Below are 15,998 nucleotides of genomic sequence, written 5' to 3' on the forward strand. Positions count from 1 at the left end.
ACTGAGGTCCCAGTTATGCTGGTTCGCCCTATGAGATTTAGACATTGGACTCTGAACTATTTCTGAAAGAACTCTTTGCAACTACAAACTCACCATCTCTGCTATGAATCTGAACCTCAATGAATTGAAGTAATGTCTGTATGTATATTGATCTTTTATCCATACTCTCTCGTTTTTTTAATAAATTTTAGTTTAGTTAATAACAATTGGTTCTAGTGTGTATTTGGGTAAGATCTGAAACAGTCATTAACCTGGGAGGGAATGTGTCCAATCCTCTGGGATTAGCAGAACCTTTTCTTTTATATGATGAAATAAGATTACAGAAATTTTCATCATATTTGATGTGGGTACCTGGATGGAGGCCTGAGGCTGGATCACTTTAAGGGAACTGTGTTGTTTGGACTTGAAGCTGTTTTATGCTGTCTTGGCAAATCTAAGTATTGGAATATTGACCAGCTTTTGGGGGATTGTCTGCCCCATTCTTTGCAGTTCACCCTAATTGAGTGACCACAACTGGCTCCCCACTAGGACCCCAGTCACACCACTACTGGAAATGAATAAGCAAGCAAGATTCCAAGCATTCCAACTTGACTGCAAGAAGGAAAACTTTTGTATTGTATTTATTTCTATCACTGTTGGTGTTAGATTTGCATACTTCTTAATGTGTGTAAGTTGTACAGAGTTCAGAAAAACAGCATTGTCTGGCCACACTAGGGGGGCCAGGGTGGGGAGGGGGAATAGGAGGCAAGGGATGTGGTTTAATTAGGCCACAACTTTATTCAGTTAAAATATCTGGGAGTACCCAGCAACAAATTGTACAGTGCAGGTCACCATTCTTTCCTTAATCATTTCCAAATAATTCCCAACTAGGTCCCACCTATCCTGCTGCTGGGACCCTGCCGCCCTCCCCTCACATGAGGGCAAAGGAAGCTATAAAAGGAGAGGGGTCACTGTTCAAGATGTGGGAGTCCAAAGCCCCCCTTACTCAGTTCCATTAAGGGATTATTTCCTTTAAATCCTCTTCCAATCCATTTGATCTGATAACTACACCCCTTCCCCACTGAGTAGCTGCATTGGACACCTGCCACAAGTTTTACATATTAAGTTATGACATTATAACCTAACCCTCCCCAATCCACCTAGTCCCAGGACCACTGTGGGGAAATGTGAAAAAAATTCACCCTACCTTGGCCAATCTGGTGGTGAGGGAAAAATTCCCCCCAAGCCCACCAAGGGAAAAGACACCTAGTATAATGTCCACTGCAAGTCAAGGGGAACCCAGTTCTTTTGCCCAGTTCATGGGTGGGTGGGTGCTGCTAGCCCAGTCCTGGTAAAAGAGAGCCTCTAGGGATGCATGGGGTATAAAACCCTCCCCCACTGCTCCAGTCAAGCAGGAAGGGCAGTGTAGTGACCTTCTCCTGACCTGACTCCAACTGCTTCCTGCCTTTCCTGTCCATCCCTGTCAGCTTTCCCCCACTCTTCCCACCCATTATAACAGAGCCCTTAAAGATCTCTAGCCTCTTCTATTTCTTATAAGAAAAGGCAGCACCCCTTTTCTTCCAGCTAGCCAGACAAAGACTCACCCCCTCCCACCCCCACCCCCCCCCACACACAAAAGCTCCACTGGGCACACTGTATGGAAAGGAGACAAACACTAAACAAAAATAGAAGAACACGGGACATGGGAATTACCATCCTGGACCAGACAGAGATCTATCTAGTCCAATATCCCACCTCCAACCATGGCCAGCACCAGGTGCTTCAGAGGAAGGTGTAAGAACCCAGGAATAGGCAGATGCAGGATAATCTTCCCCCAACATTAGGTCTCATCCTGATCTCTAACAGGGCTGGCTTAGCCCAAAAGCATAAAGTTTAATGTACATCCCATTCATTTTTTGTTCTCATTAATTATAACAACTCTGGATACTGCTATACGTATAAAAGGTCCAGTCCTTTTTTATTTTAGTTTTTGGCCTCAATGACTTCCTACAGCACTAAGTTCCAGAGTTTACATGTTCTGTGAAACAGTATTTCCTTTTGTCAATTTCCCACCTTTTAATTTAACTAAACGTCCCCTTGTTTGTGTGTTATGAGACAGGCAGAACAAAAGTTCCTCATCTACCCACTCTATACCATTCATTATTTTATATATATATATATATATATATACACACACATACATACACACACACATATACATACACACACACTTGTATCATGTCCCCTCTTATTAATTTCCTTTCTACTGTAAACAATCCCAGTCCTTTCCATCGCTCTTCAAATGAGAGATTTCATGCCTTTGGTCATTCTCATTGTCGTCCTCTGGGCCCTCTATTTCTGCAGTATCCTTTTAGAGATGGGGTAACAAGTATTGTACATAGTATTTCAGATGAAGCTACACCACTGATCTATATAAAATGTATTGGTATATTTCCATTTTATTCGCCATCACATTATTTTTTAAATGTAACATCTTGTTTGCTTTACTGACTGCAGCTGCACATTGAGCAGAGGTGTTCATTGATACCCAGGTGTTTACAGCGATACCCAGGTCCCTTTCTTGAGTTGACAGTCAATTGAGACCTACAACAGAACCTCAGAGTTATGAACACCAGAGTTGCGAACTGACCAGTCAACCATACACCTCATTTAGAATGGGGAGTACACAATCAGGCAGCAGCAGGAGAGAGAGAGACACACAAAAAAACCCAATAATGTTTAACACAGTTCAGTAACTACTAAAACAGTAAAGGGAAAGTTTAAAAAAAATTGACACAGTAAGGAAACTGTTTCTGTGCTTCTTTCATTTAAATTGAGATGGCTAAAAATCAGCATTTTTCTTCTGCATAGTAAAGTTTCAAAGCTGTATTAAGTCAGATCAATTATAAACTTTTGAAAGAACAACGTTTTGTTCAGAGTTATGAACCTTTCAGAATTACGAACAACCTCCATTCCTGAGGTGTTCGTAAGTCTGAGGTTCTACTGTATGTAAGGCACATGAGTAGCTTAAATTTTTTTCCCCTCAAATGGGCATTAGTCAACATGAAATTCAGTTTGCCATCATGCTGCCCATTCACTGAGTTTGTCTGGGGGTCTCTGGTCATGACAAACCTGAATAACTGTCTCATTTGCAAGTTTTGCAACCTCACTCCCCTCCACTTTCCAAATTATTAATATGTTGACCTATACAGGACCTAGAACAGAACCTTGAGGTACCTCACTGCTAGCTTTTTGCCAAGATGAAAAACCAACCATTTATACTTGACTCTTCTCCTAATCCTCTCTCCTCCCACCCCAAGCCAGTTTTTTAATCCATAATATTTTGCCTCTGACCCCATGACTACTTATCTTCTTTAGTAGCCTCTTATGCAGAACTTTGTCAAAGGCTTTTTGGAAATCTAAATTATGTCAACTGGTTCTCTTTTATCTAGTACTTTATTGTATGTTCAAAGTATTCTAAGAGATTAGTGAGACATGATTTTTCTTTGCAGGAACTGCACTGGTCAGATGCTATGCTATCATGATTTTCCAGGCGTTTTGTAATTCTGTTTTAAAATAGTAATTTCAACCAAATTTCCAGGTAAAGATGTGATGCTTAATGGTCTATAATTCCTCATATTACTCCTAGAGCCATTTTAAAATAGATGTAATATTTGCTACCCTCCAATCCTCTGGAGCAGTGGCTGTTAAGGAGATATGGTGTACTTTTATTATCAGCTCAGCCTATTTATACTTGAGCTCCTCCAGAACTCTTGGGTGTATGTTATCTGGGCCTAGTAATTTACTGCTTGTTAAATAATCAATTTACTCCAGCATGTCTGATTAAAATTTACAGATTTCATCCATCTCTTTCACAAGTTCTTCCTCAAATTACGTATGGTCTCCTCAGCTTCAATGTTGGTGCTCAGAGTAAACAATGCTGCAGATCACAAGGCTATTTTAGCAAGAGGTAACTATGGCATTTGAGGCTATGGTGTACAACCAGAAGCACAGTAACCCTGAAGAAGTCAATTCAATTGTTTAAGTCTGTCAAAAAACACCCCCTCTTCCTGCTGCTTCTAGAACAGGGGTAGGCAACCTATGGCACCCATGCCAAAGGCAGCACACGAGCTGATTTTCAGTGCCACTCTCACTGCCCGGGTCCTTGCCACCGATCCGGTGGGCTCTGCATTTTAAAATTTAATTTTAAATGAAGCTTCTTAAAACATTTAAAAACCTTATTTACTTTACATACAACAGTTTACTTATATATTACAGACTTATAGAAAGACCTTCTAAAAATGTTAAAATGTATTACTGGCACGTGAACCCTTAAATTAGAGTGAATAAATGAAGACTCGGCACACCACTTCTGAAAAGTTGCCGACCCGTTCTAGAACTTGGCATCTAGGCTCTTGTTTATGTCACTGGAAAGGGAGGAATTGCTTTAAGTGCTGAAGGAAATATCAGTGTACAGTGAATTCATATTGAAAGTATGTTTTATTTACAGCCATATCCAGTAAAATAGTGTATATAAGGCTGGTGAGAATTTCTGCATTAAAATTGTGTATTAAGGTTTATATTGAGAGTTTAATAAAAATGAGTTGTATGAGAAAGAAGAAACTCTTCAATAGTTGCAAATAAGTTTTTGAATACAAGTCTACAGCAACATCTTAAAAACTGTAATTAGTAGGTAAAATCAATAGGATTTTAATTTACTTACAGAAATAGTAAAATGAGCACATTTTACAGTGGATGATTTTTTTTCTCTGTAAATTAGCCTGAGGAGACAAAAACCTGAACAAATATGAAAACTACTTACCTCCCCTCCATTAACAAAATCCAGAACAAAGTAAAGCTTTTCTGTTGTTTGGAATGAGTAATGTAATCCAACCAAAAATGGATGTTTCACATTTTTCAACAGTACATTACGTTCAGCCATAATATGTTTTTGCTGCAAGGAAGTGAAAGGTCAATAAGTAAATAGGAACAATTTTGTAATTGAAGGGGAAAAGTAAAATGTATTTCCCCCGCACCTCTTTCCTGTTGAGAACAACTTTTTTCTGCAGTACTTTGACAGCATAAAATTTCCCATCCAGTTTTCGTTTTGCAAGAAGAACCTGTGAAATTTATGATGAGAGAGGAGACATGGTTAGCGTAGTTCTCATTCTGATATTAAAGAGTATCTGAAGAAACATGATTAATACAATTACTTCACTGTACAATTTCTTGGCCCTTAAAATAGTTCACAATTATTACCAGTGTCACCAGCAAAAAGAGAATGTTTCCAGAATATGGAATCTAAGATCTTGCACAGTTTCTGCTGAACTGTAATGTCACAATGGAGAGCTTATGCAAGGCCAAATTATGGCATAGGCACTACAGGTTCATGCCTAGAGCCCCAGCTCCTGGAGTGGAGGAGGGCGGAATCGTGGCTCTTTTAAAAATATACATTTCTAGTCTCCATGGTTGTGGTGAAATGCTCAGAAATATGACTAAGGAGCCTCAAACACTAGCGCCGAGATGGATGAACTGCTCCATCTATCTTAATAGGGTGTTGCCACAAAGACCCACTGCTCTGGGGAGCCCAGCCAACACCACCCCAAACAGAGAACTGGGTGTGTGGCTGTAGTTGAGTAAGCCCAGCACGCCCACCCAGCAGATAATGCAGCAGCAGGAGTGCAAGTACTGAGGTGCCTCCCTGCTGCCACTCTTGCTTCTCTGTGGGGAAGGAGGGACCCTAACTGCTCCAATGATAGGGAAAACCTTACTGCTGCTCTTGGTCAGGAGTTGAGGGGGTCCCATGTCACTGCTACTCCAGGTGGAAGGAATGATGCCATGGTATAAAGTGGGGCTGTAAGGGTGGAGCCACAAGGGGCCTTGTGTGCCATAGGCCCCAGGTTGCCTTAATTCAGCCCTGAACTTGTGAGAACCACTTCCCAGTGTTCACCAAATCTAGTGCCAGTGTGCAGTTCTGTCAGGTTGAGAAATGTTAAGAAAGCTCACCTTGCCAAAGCTGCCTTTCCCAATGACTTTCAAGAAATCAAAGTCTGTTGGCTTAGCGCTGGAAGTGATTCAGAAAGGAGGAAGGTTACTTGGGGTAGAAAATATCAACTTCACAATTTTACACAATGCTCAGAATTATATTTAAACAAGTGCTTGAATTGCAAACAAAGTGCTAATCTGAGCCACTATTTCCCTGCACACCATGTCTCACTTAAGGCCTGCTAGTAGCTTGGAGGTTCTCCATACCAGCTCCTCTTTTATGGCCCGCAATCAAACCCTTCTCTGTTTTCACTTCCTATTTTCTGCCAGAGAAATACAATATAAGTGTTAATTTTATTTTTATTTAAATTCTAACACTGACAAAACAGACTCAGCGCCACACTTCTCTGCTCTTTGTTCTTTTCTTCCCCCTCCCCCATCTCATGTTCATTCTAGTCCCTTTTTCTTTTTTTAAGTCTAGGTTTTCCCCTCATACCTCTCTCTTTCCTCCTGGGGCACCCGCTGCTTGAAAAAGGCCTATGACTCTTAAAATAGTTTGTTCCTTGTCCTTCCCCCATTTTCAAGTCTTTGTCTCTCCTTTCTCCCACCACTCCCGCATTCTGTTCTTTGCATCCCATTTTTTGGCATTTCTTCCTCTTCCTTTGTCTTGTTATATAGTCTGCCTCACTGTCCATCTATCTTTCCTTGCTGTTTTCTATCCCTCAGATTAGTCGTCCTATTCTCTGGCTTCTGCAATTCTTCCCCTCACTGCCCACCCTACTTTCTTCCTATGACTCCCTATCTCTCCCTTCCTTCTCTCTGGGAGGCACATGTATTCAGATGCATTCGGCATTCAAGTACCGCTATCTCTTGGCCTTCCAACCTTCCTTCTTCACATGGCTCTTGCCCTCCAATTTGACAATTACCTTACAAGGACCACCATCCACTCTCTATTTGTTGCCCTTTTATTGATTGCACTACCAAAGAGGATTTGGGGCACAATATATAAAGCCCCACACTCTCCCCCAGTGGTGCAGTACAACCAATGAGGAAAGTAGCAAACATGGGGAGCAGATGCCCTAAGCAGGAATTTAGAGGAAAGGCAAAAAGGATGAGGGAGTTGGGAGACACAGCGATGAGAGCAGGAGCCACATAGAAGGAGAGGAAAGACATACTGATTGCATGAGCCAGTTTTTCATATCAACATAATATAGTTCCTTATACTATACTGTAGAAGTTTGACATTAAACACAAGTTTACATTAACACAAGTTGACTTGATTTGATCTATATAGTGGTTCTACATACATCTTCAGACCAAAATCTGTTCTTCTTGAACAATGAAGAAACAACCCTTTTGCTCTCTAGGCTAAGAGAGGCTGGAAACTGCTGAGTGGGCATTTTTTCCCCCCTCAGGAGTCTTTTGGGCAATTAAGACAAGCCATGGATAGACTCCAAACCAAATTCTTCTAGTGAAGGAAGAACGGGAAAAGTAACAATTGCAAACCAGGGCCTAAAAAAATGGAAAGGGAGACAATGGGGCTCCTCAGGGCTGTGTGAGGGTTGCTATGGGCAAATTCTGTCCCCACAACTCTTCCCTCAGTCATATAATAGGGGGATAGAACAAACTGCAATTCTGTACAAGCTTTGGGGTTTGAACTGTTTGTTTGTTGGGGTATATTTTAAAACTGCTGCTATGGCGTTCCAAAGAGGAGCAGTTATCTTGCCTGCATAACATCATCATCTGTCCCACTCGTGTTTGAAACTTAGTAGGTTACAAAACCTGTTAGATAAGAGAAGGGGGGCGGGAGAAGAATAGAAAGAAAAATCTGTAAGGGGTCTCTGTCTGCAGGATTGCAGACACCCTGCTAGTAGCGCTCTGAGGTGGAAAGGGGAGGCAGGTCGTTTGCATATTTCAAAGATACACTCTCCCACCCTAAGAACATTTATATATTCCTTCTATTGTTTAAATGGGGTAAACTATTTCTATAGACATCACGACACATCTCAGATTTGTTTGGGGTACACTACTGGTAAAGAATCTGCTGATTATGCTAAAATCACACAGCATACAACTAATGTGCATGATAATATTTACTTAATGCCGAGTTAGAACCTTTGCTTCTCTCAAGTTGCACAAAGTAGCAAATAAAGGCACGTATCTGGAGGACATTTCATATAGTTAGCAATTAAAGTGTGTCTAACTTTTGGTTTATATTTAACTAAAACCTACTGAGGATTTCCAGATGGTCCCAGGTTGATATTTTGTGAGGTAGAGTTTAGCTGTAGGAAGGAAAAAAAAAAGCAAGCTTCAGATCAGTTTAGATTTGTTTACCCATTAAAAGGAAATCCCATCTTTTATCCTTCAGCTAATATTCATTGCAAAATATTCAATTAGCTCAAACCATCTCTACATTTATATTTCTCATTATTTTCTATATAGTATTTTTAAATATTTATAAAGTTAAAATATCAGAAGAGTTAACGGGAAGGGTTATACAGACAGTGTCAAAGTATAAAGGTAATACAATCTTATGTTCCAATACAGATGGCAAGGATATGAACAGAATTTTAAGTCTCAGCCTTTTTAACAAGTAACTTAATGTCCAAAATTTAACCCATTTTGAAATTGTTTTATCCAGAGAATATTCCTGGAATATTTATTTAAATTTTTAAATCCACTACACTCTTTCCAATATATTATCAAAATAAACACTGCTTATGCAGGACCAGTTAAAGACATTGTGTGTAAAGGCTGTTGTCAACCTTTGATAATCCGACACACAAGGTTAATTATTCCAATTCCAGTAACTCCAGGGATGTTGCCAATGCTCATACACCTCCCTCCCCCACAGCATATAAATTACAGGGAGAGGGAGAAGCTCTTCCAATTTCCAATCTCTTCCCTCTTTAACCTCTGTGGATACCTCAAGAAGCAATAGGCTTAAACTGAAGCCAGGGCAGTTTAGATTGGACGTTAGGAAAAAGCTTCTTGTTAGGTGGTAAAACGCTGGAATAAATTGCCGATATTCTGATCAATTTTCCCAATTTTATTTTATTTTTTAAAATTTATAGGACATCTGAACCATGACAGAGCAGAAGAATGTTAACTAGGAATATGATGAACATTTAAGGAGAAAATATAAGATATTCCATTTCTGATTAGTGCCTATTATTGTATTTTATGATGGATGGAAAATTAAGTTGAAAACATACATCCATTATTGAGATTTTAAGTTACATTTGTCACCACAACTTTTATTGATTTTAAGATTTCCATTAAAGTCTGAGAAATTAAAAAATGGAAGCCCTAATTTCTATTAAAAATGTAACAAAGTGCGATTGTAAATTTAATTAATTCTTCTACCTCCAAAGAGGTGAAAGGTAGAGAGTCTAAAAATAAGGAACAGTGTAGAAAGAAATTATTATACAAGATTTGTAGATTTAGAAGACTCAGTAACTTCAAATGTTCAGCACTGAAAACTACATCAGGAAACTGATCTTGTCAATTAGGACCCAGGAAAGCTTATTAATTAATGCACAATAGAAGATTCAGTGCCCAGAGAAGCGTATTGGAAAAAAATGACTTTTGTGGGCGTTGGAGCAGACCGCAAGAGTGTTAAATGACTTTTGCATGCGAAGAACCCTTGACTATTGGGACATGAGACACACAGAACGGATTAAAATAATTTAATTATTCTGTTATTCTACCCAGCAAGACAATTTTTTTCTACCAATTTTTATAGTAGGACATTATAACTAGAAGTTCTTAAGACAGAGGCTCCTAAATAGACTGAGAGACTTAGTACAATTCTAAACCCAATATAGTGGCTTTAGTAAGAGATTGAGGTTTGAAACCTCGCAGTGTAAAAGGTGAACTGTGAACCAAAGTTATTTTTTCTTTGCGCTACTATAAAAATGGCTTCAAATATTTTTCAAGTTAGAGTCTCCTTTTTTAGTTATTAAGCATTTAAATATCTGATCCTCCTAGCCTTCTCTTTTCTGGATGTCTCTGGCAAGGTCTTTGGAGGACCTAAACAGTGATGTCACATGAACTGTAACCTGAGCCACAGCCCTTCCAGCCCCTAACAAATGGGGAAAACTTAGGGTTACCATATTTCAGCAAGAAAAAAAGAGGACGGGAGGAGCCCCGCCCTAGCCCCGCCCCTGCCCCTCCCACTTCCCGCCCCCCCAGAACCCCCAACCCTCCCCCCGTTCCTTGTCCCCTGACTGCCCCCTCCTGGGACCCCTGCCCCTAACTGCCCACCAGGACTCCACTCCCTATCTAAGCCTCCCTGCCTCTTGTCCCCTGACTGCCCCAACCCTTATCCACACCCCCACCCCCAGACAGACCCCTGGGACTCCCACGCCCCATCCAACCACTCCCCACTCCCTCCCCAGAACTCCCAACCCATCTAAACCCCTCTGCTCCCTGTCCCCTGACTGCTCCGATCCATCTCCCCACCCCTGCCACCTGACAGGCCCCCCCAGAACTCCCAAACACTCCCCCCCTGCTCCTTGTCCCCTGACTGCCCCCTCCTGGGACCCCTGCCCCTAACTGCCCCCCAGGACTCCACTCCCTATCTAAGCCTCCCTGCCTCTTGTCCCCTGACTGCCCCAACCCTTATCCACACCCCCACCCCCAGACAGACCCCTGGGACTCCCACGCCCCATCCAACCACTCCCCACCCCCTCCCCAGAACTCCCAACCCATCTAAACCCCTCTGCTCCCTGTCCCCTGACTGCTCCGATCCATCTCCCCACCCCTGCCACCTGACAGCCCCCCCCAGAACTCCCAAACACTCCCCCCCTGCTCCTTGTCCCCTGACTGCCCCCTCCTGGGACCCCTGCTCCTAACTGCCCCCCAGGACTCCACTCCCTACCTAAGACTCCCTGTTCCTTGTCCCCTAACTGCCCCCTCCTAAGACCCCCCCCCAACTGCCCCCCAGGACCCTACCCCCTACCTGTACCCTGACTGCCCAAAACTTTCTCCACTCCCCCCAAAAAGCCCCCCCCGTTTCTTGACTGCCACCTCCAGAACCTTCCTGCCCCCGGTCCCCCTTACCCTGCTGCTCAGAACAGAGTGTTGGGCTCTGTGCAGCCGAGCCGGACACGTGGCTGAGCTCCCCAGCACAACAAAACCCGGTCTGGCCCTGCACAACAAAACCCGGTCTGGCCCTGCACAGTGCTGCTGGACTGGGCTGCAAGGGAGCTGCCGGCTCAGAATGCAGGGCGGATCCGGCTCCTCTACAGCTGCTCCAGAGTCCAGCCCGGGACTTCCCTGCAGCCCTCCCAGCCGCTCGCTCTGCTAATCCCGGACATTGTGAGTGCTTTACAAATTCCCCCCGGATGCTATTTTTAGCACACAAAAGGAGGACATGTCCGGGTAAATCCGGACGAATGGTAACCCTAGGAAAACTGAGATTGTTAACACTTGTCTTTGCAGTTTATATTTTAGGGAAAAACTGAGTAACCTTATTGGAAAGGAACAGGGAGGAACCTGTTGGGGAACAACTTATTTTGTTGAAAGTTACAATACATATGAAATTGCCCTCATGTGGTTACAGTTTGTTCAAAAGTGCATGATTACTGTTCTACTCCATTCTAGCTGCCTGTTACCTTTTGATTGCTCCTTTCATCCTCATCTTCAGATGGATCTGACTGATGCTTTGGATTGTCCATCTGAAGAAATGCTCTGACATCCGGGCTAGAAATATAATTAAACCTATTAGGACATTAGTAACCTAAACGAATTTGCAACTCATTACTACAGAAGAAGAATTTTTTTCACGTTCACCATCATATTATGCATCTGGTAAAGTACAAAAACCCTTCCAACAAATTGGTTGACTCCAGCCTCTTGTAGCACACACACACACACACGTAGGGCCACACCCAGCTGCGGGCACAGACTGAATTCAGCTGTGTGTGAGAGAATTCTCCCAGCACTCACATGCACACCCCTTTTGGGGAATAAACCCAAAATAATACTGTCTTGCACTGTATAGAAAGATCTGCACAGTGCAAGCTCACCAAAATTCACCCTCCCTCAATGTGAAGAGAGATGCACAACTTCTTCTCCCCCCAAGTTAGAAATTGCACAAACTGAGTTTAATAATAAACAGAACAAATTTATTAACCATAAAAGGCAGATTTTAAGTGATAGCACACAGAACAAAGCAGAGTCCAGATCAACCCCCTTCCCAGCCTTAAAAAGGATTTATCTAAGGCAGGAAACTTTTGTTTGATCCCCATCTCCCTAGAGAGGAAAAGTACCAGCAGTGTCCAAGGTGGTATTTTGCATCAGGTGACATTATCACTTGACTTTGTAGTGTCACAGCTACATCCCAGGACACCTCTCAGGAACAAGAAAGATTAGTATCTTCACAGTCTCATTGTTTCTTCCTAATGGCCCATCAAGGCTGTGATGGCCAAGTGTCTGCTGGGTGTCTCCCAAATACACATACAGTTGTAATTGTTACATAGTCCATATCCCTAACTTTAGATACAAAAAAATACATCCATACAAATTGGATAATCACATTCAGTAAATTATAACCTTTCCAATGATATCTTACATGAGCCAACTTGCATAACGCATGTCTTAGTTATGCCATATTCATATCATAACCAATTTCTATGAAGAATATAGGGTATAACGTCACACAGGGTTAAAAAAAGAACTAGATAACTTCATGGAAGATAGCCATTGATGGACCTATTAGCCAGGACAGGCAGGGATGCAAAACCATGCTCTGAAGTGTCCCCAGCCTTTGTTTGCCAGAAGCTGGGAATGGGGGACATGGGATGGATCACTTGATGGTTACCTGTTTTGTTCATTCCCTCTGAAGCACCTGGCATTGGTCACTGTCAGAAGAGTAGATACTGGGCTAGATGGACCAATGATCTGACCCAGTATGACTGTTCTTTTGTTCTTAGACATACCTGTTCTACCTCTCATCTGAGCTAGTGCACTAAAAATAGTAGCATAGCAATAGTGGAATGGGTAGCAGTAGCACGGGGCTACCTGTGCAGAGTACAAACCCACCTGAATCCTCTGGGTATGTATTCAGCACAGCTAACCCATGCTGCCACTGCCCATGCTACCTCCAGCTATGCTATTTTTAGTGTGCTAGCGCAGATGGGAGCTAGCACAAATATGAGCTGGAAATTGTACCCGTAATTTGTAGTGTAGACGTAGAGAGTGAACTACCTACATTACAAGTCCCCAATTTATAAGTCCGCAATACAGTGTGTGCGCGCTACAAGAGGCTGGAGAGCCTAATTCAGCAAAACAGGGAGAGGGAATCCAGGCTGGTGGAGCAGGCGGGGCTCAGTGAAAGCCCAGTACAACAGGTTGCATCCCAGAGGGAGTTCAACCCGTCACACCTTGTTATAGTCTTGGCCTTCAACATTCTCTGGCAAAGAGTTCCACAGGTTGACTCTGTGTTGTATGAAGAAATACTTCCTTTTGTTTGTTTTAAACCTGCTGCCTATTAATTTCATTTGGTGGCCCCCTAGTTCTTGTAGTATGAGGAGTAAATAACACTTTCTTATTTACTTTCTCCATGCAAACAGGGAAACACACTCCTAGCTCAGTGTAGATGTAGCCTCTGTTTAACTGAGCATGTACACCAACATATGCAGTATATACAATTTTTCCACTTGCAATGACTTGCCCTATTAAAATATAAATGAACATGAAAAGATTGCAGGAGGTGTTCAGTGAGACTATTTCAACTATGCTAATCGGAATTAAGCTTTCCACTTCCTTCACCAATGTTTGTAATTGGTTGTTGTCTTGTGAAATACCACAGGAAAACCAATTTCCTTTCTAACACCTTCAGTATCAGTGTGTCATTTACAGTTTTCTAAAATTAATGAGAACTTATTACCGTATATAGAATGAACTGACATTATTTGTATTCTAAAGCACATCTTGGGTGATAAGTGGTATTATATAATTTCTTTTACCCCATGCATATTGGTAGAATCATGTATTTTAACGGCACTTGTTTTGTATTGTCAAGTCTCAATGTAAAGAAATCCCTGCGTTCAGTAATAGACTGGCCTTCTGCTACCTACATGTCAAGCCCAATACTTACGAAAAAGTGTTTTGCAGAAAAAAATATTACTTTTACTGCCAATGATGATACCCCACAGCTTGAAATAAACCCTATTTGAATACAATGCTTCAGATATCAGGAATGGCAATATACAAAAACCTGTAAGAGAACACTTCAACCTCCCTGGCCACACAATAGCAGATGTAAAGGTAGCCATCTTACAGCAAAAAAACTTCAGGACCAGACTCCAAAGAGAAACTGCTGAGCTCCAGTTCATTTGCAAATTTGACACCATCAGATCAGGATTAAACAAAGACTGTGAATGGCTATCCAACTACAGAAGCAGTTTCTCCTCCCTTGGTGTTCACACCTCAACTGCTAGCAGAGCACCTCACCCTCCCTGATTGAACTAACCTAGTTATCTCCATACTGATTTATACCTGCCTCTGGAAATTTCCATTACTTGCATCTGAAGAAGTGAGGTTCTTACCCACGAAAGCTTATGCTCCCAATACTTCTGTTAGTCTTAAAGGTGCCACAGGACCCTCTGTTGCTTTTTAGTGAAAAAGTGGTACACCAATTTGTGGTGTTTTAGAAAACACAGGCCTGAAGCACTAAGGCTTAGTGGTGGAGAAGATGACGACAGACCACAACTATGTGAAAGCAGGAAAAACTAAAGACTGGGATCCTGTAATCTAGTGGTGTTATATTTGTTTTTCTTAGTTGATGTTGGAACCATAAGGACCCAATTTCTTTTCTAGAATGACTATTGTTCATGTCTCTCACTGCAGAAACTGGCAGTTTATTTAATACAGAGGACACTGCCATCATAAAAGTCACCTAGCGGAGTTATGCTATGTTTAGTTTTTCTCAAGGAGCTACTAGAATTATTTTTAAACTATGCTAAGTCTTTAATGCATTCTATTTTATGCACTTGGTTTTAAGCTGCTTCTTAAAAGGGTGTTCTGATAGACAATTGCACGTATTATCTTTTCAGTAAAGGCCTACAGCTGAGGGGGAGGACGGCAGGATTTAAAGAGATGCTCAATGGATTAGAGCTCAACTGTATTAACAAGAGAATTCCTAGCCTCCTATTCTAGATTAGGAATCAGCAAGACAGAAATGTTAGTTCATATTCTCCATCTTTTCTGAAGCTTTTCTGCAAGGGACCTATAGTCTGTGGAGGAGAGAAAATTCTCTCTAAAATGAAGCAAACAGTAAAAATTTGGAGTCTAAAGCTAATCCACATAGGAACTACCATACTAGCTCAAACCAATGGTCCATCTAGCTTGGAATCCCATCTTTGACAATGGAGGCTAGTACCTGACTTCACAGGAAGATCCACAATTGACCACTATGGAATTTCTTGCAAGTATCTTTCTAACCTGCTTTACAGTAATTGGTTGGCTCATATGCGTTAGCATGAAGATTTGCTTTTGATACAAAAGAGTCAAAGGACAATTTGCAGACCTAAGATAAGGACCCACTGAAACAGAAAAAATTCTCCATATTTCCCAGCAACACCAGTACGGTTTGCCAAAGCAGGACTGGTAGTACAACCACCTAGCACTTGTCTTAATGCATCATGTGGTGTAGCAGATAAGAGCTACAGAAAGTTTATTGGAGTGCACACACAGTACTCAACATTTTTTCTATATATCCCCCATCCCATACTAATTCATTTCATGTTACTAATCTACTTAGTTGAGTGTACACGTAGCAGGTTAAGGAAATAGTGTATAGAAAATAAGTTTGTTTAGGAGGCCATTTGTAAGGACACAGTGGTCATTTCCCCCCTTTAATAGTTAGTTTCCAATGGGAATGGATTTTACAAGAACTTCACTAAAGGCTTGATTTTTGTCTGTTACTAATATTGATTGGTAGACAAAACTAAGGCTGTGGACTTTTATATAAATCAGTATGATTCATTGTGGTCATTCACAAAAAAAGTGGCTTAAAATGTATTTTA

At 41.6% G+C, this 15,998-nt stretch overlaps 1 protein-coding gene across 5 annotated transcripts in view; it reads right to left on the reverse strand.

The window, feature by feature from the left end:
* SGK3 (serum/glucocorticoid regulated kinase family member 3) overlaps positions 1–15,998 on the reverse strand; it is a 79,920-nt gene that overhangs the window by 12,285 nt on the left and 51,637 nt on the right. For all 5 annotated transcript variants that reach the window (XM_054019298.1, XM_054019303.1, XM_054019301.1 and 2 more), the window contains 5 exons: positions 11,583–11,670; positions 8,197–8,246; positions 5,986–6,043; positions 5,016–5,099; positions 4,802–4,933 (listed from right to left, as the gene is read on the reverse strand). In XM_054019298.1, coding sequence (XP_053875273.1) covers positions 4,802–4,933; positions 5,016–5,099; positions 5,986–6,043; positions 8,197–8,246; positions 11,583–11,670 — 412 coding nt within the window. The remainder of the gene's footprint in view (positions 1–4,801; positions 4,934–5,015; positions 5,100–5,985; positions 6,044–8,196; positions 8,247–11,582; positions 11,671–15,998) is intronic.

The sequence above is a fragment of the Malaclemys terrapin genome, chromosome 2 (genome assembly GCF_027887155.1).
Source record: "Malaclemys terrapin pileata isolate rMalTer1 chromosome 2, rMalTer1.hap1, whole genome shotgun sequence".
Lineage (NCBI taxonomy): Eukaryota > Metazoa > Chordata > Testudines > Emydidae > Malaclemys > Malaclemys terrapin.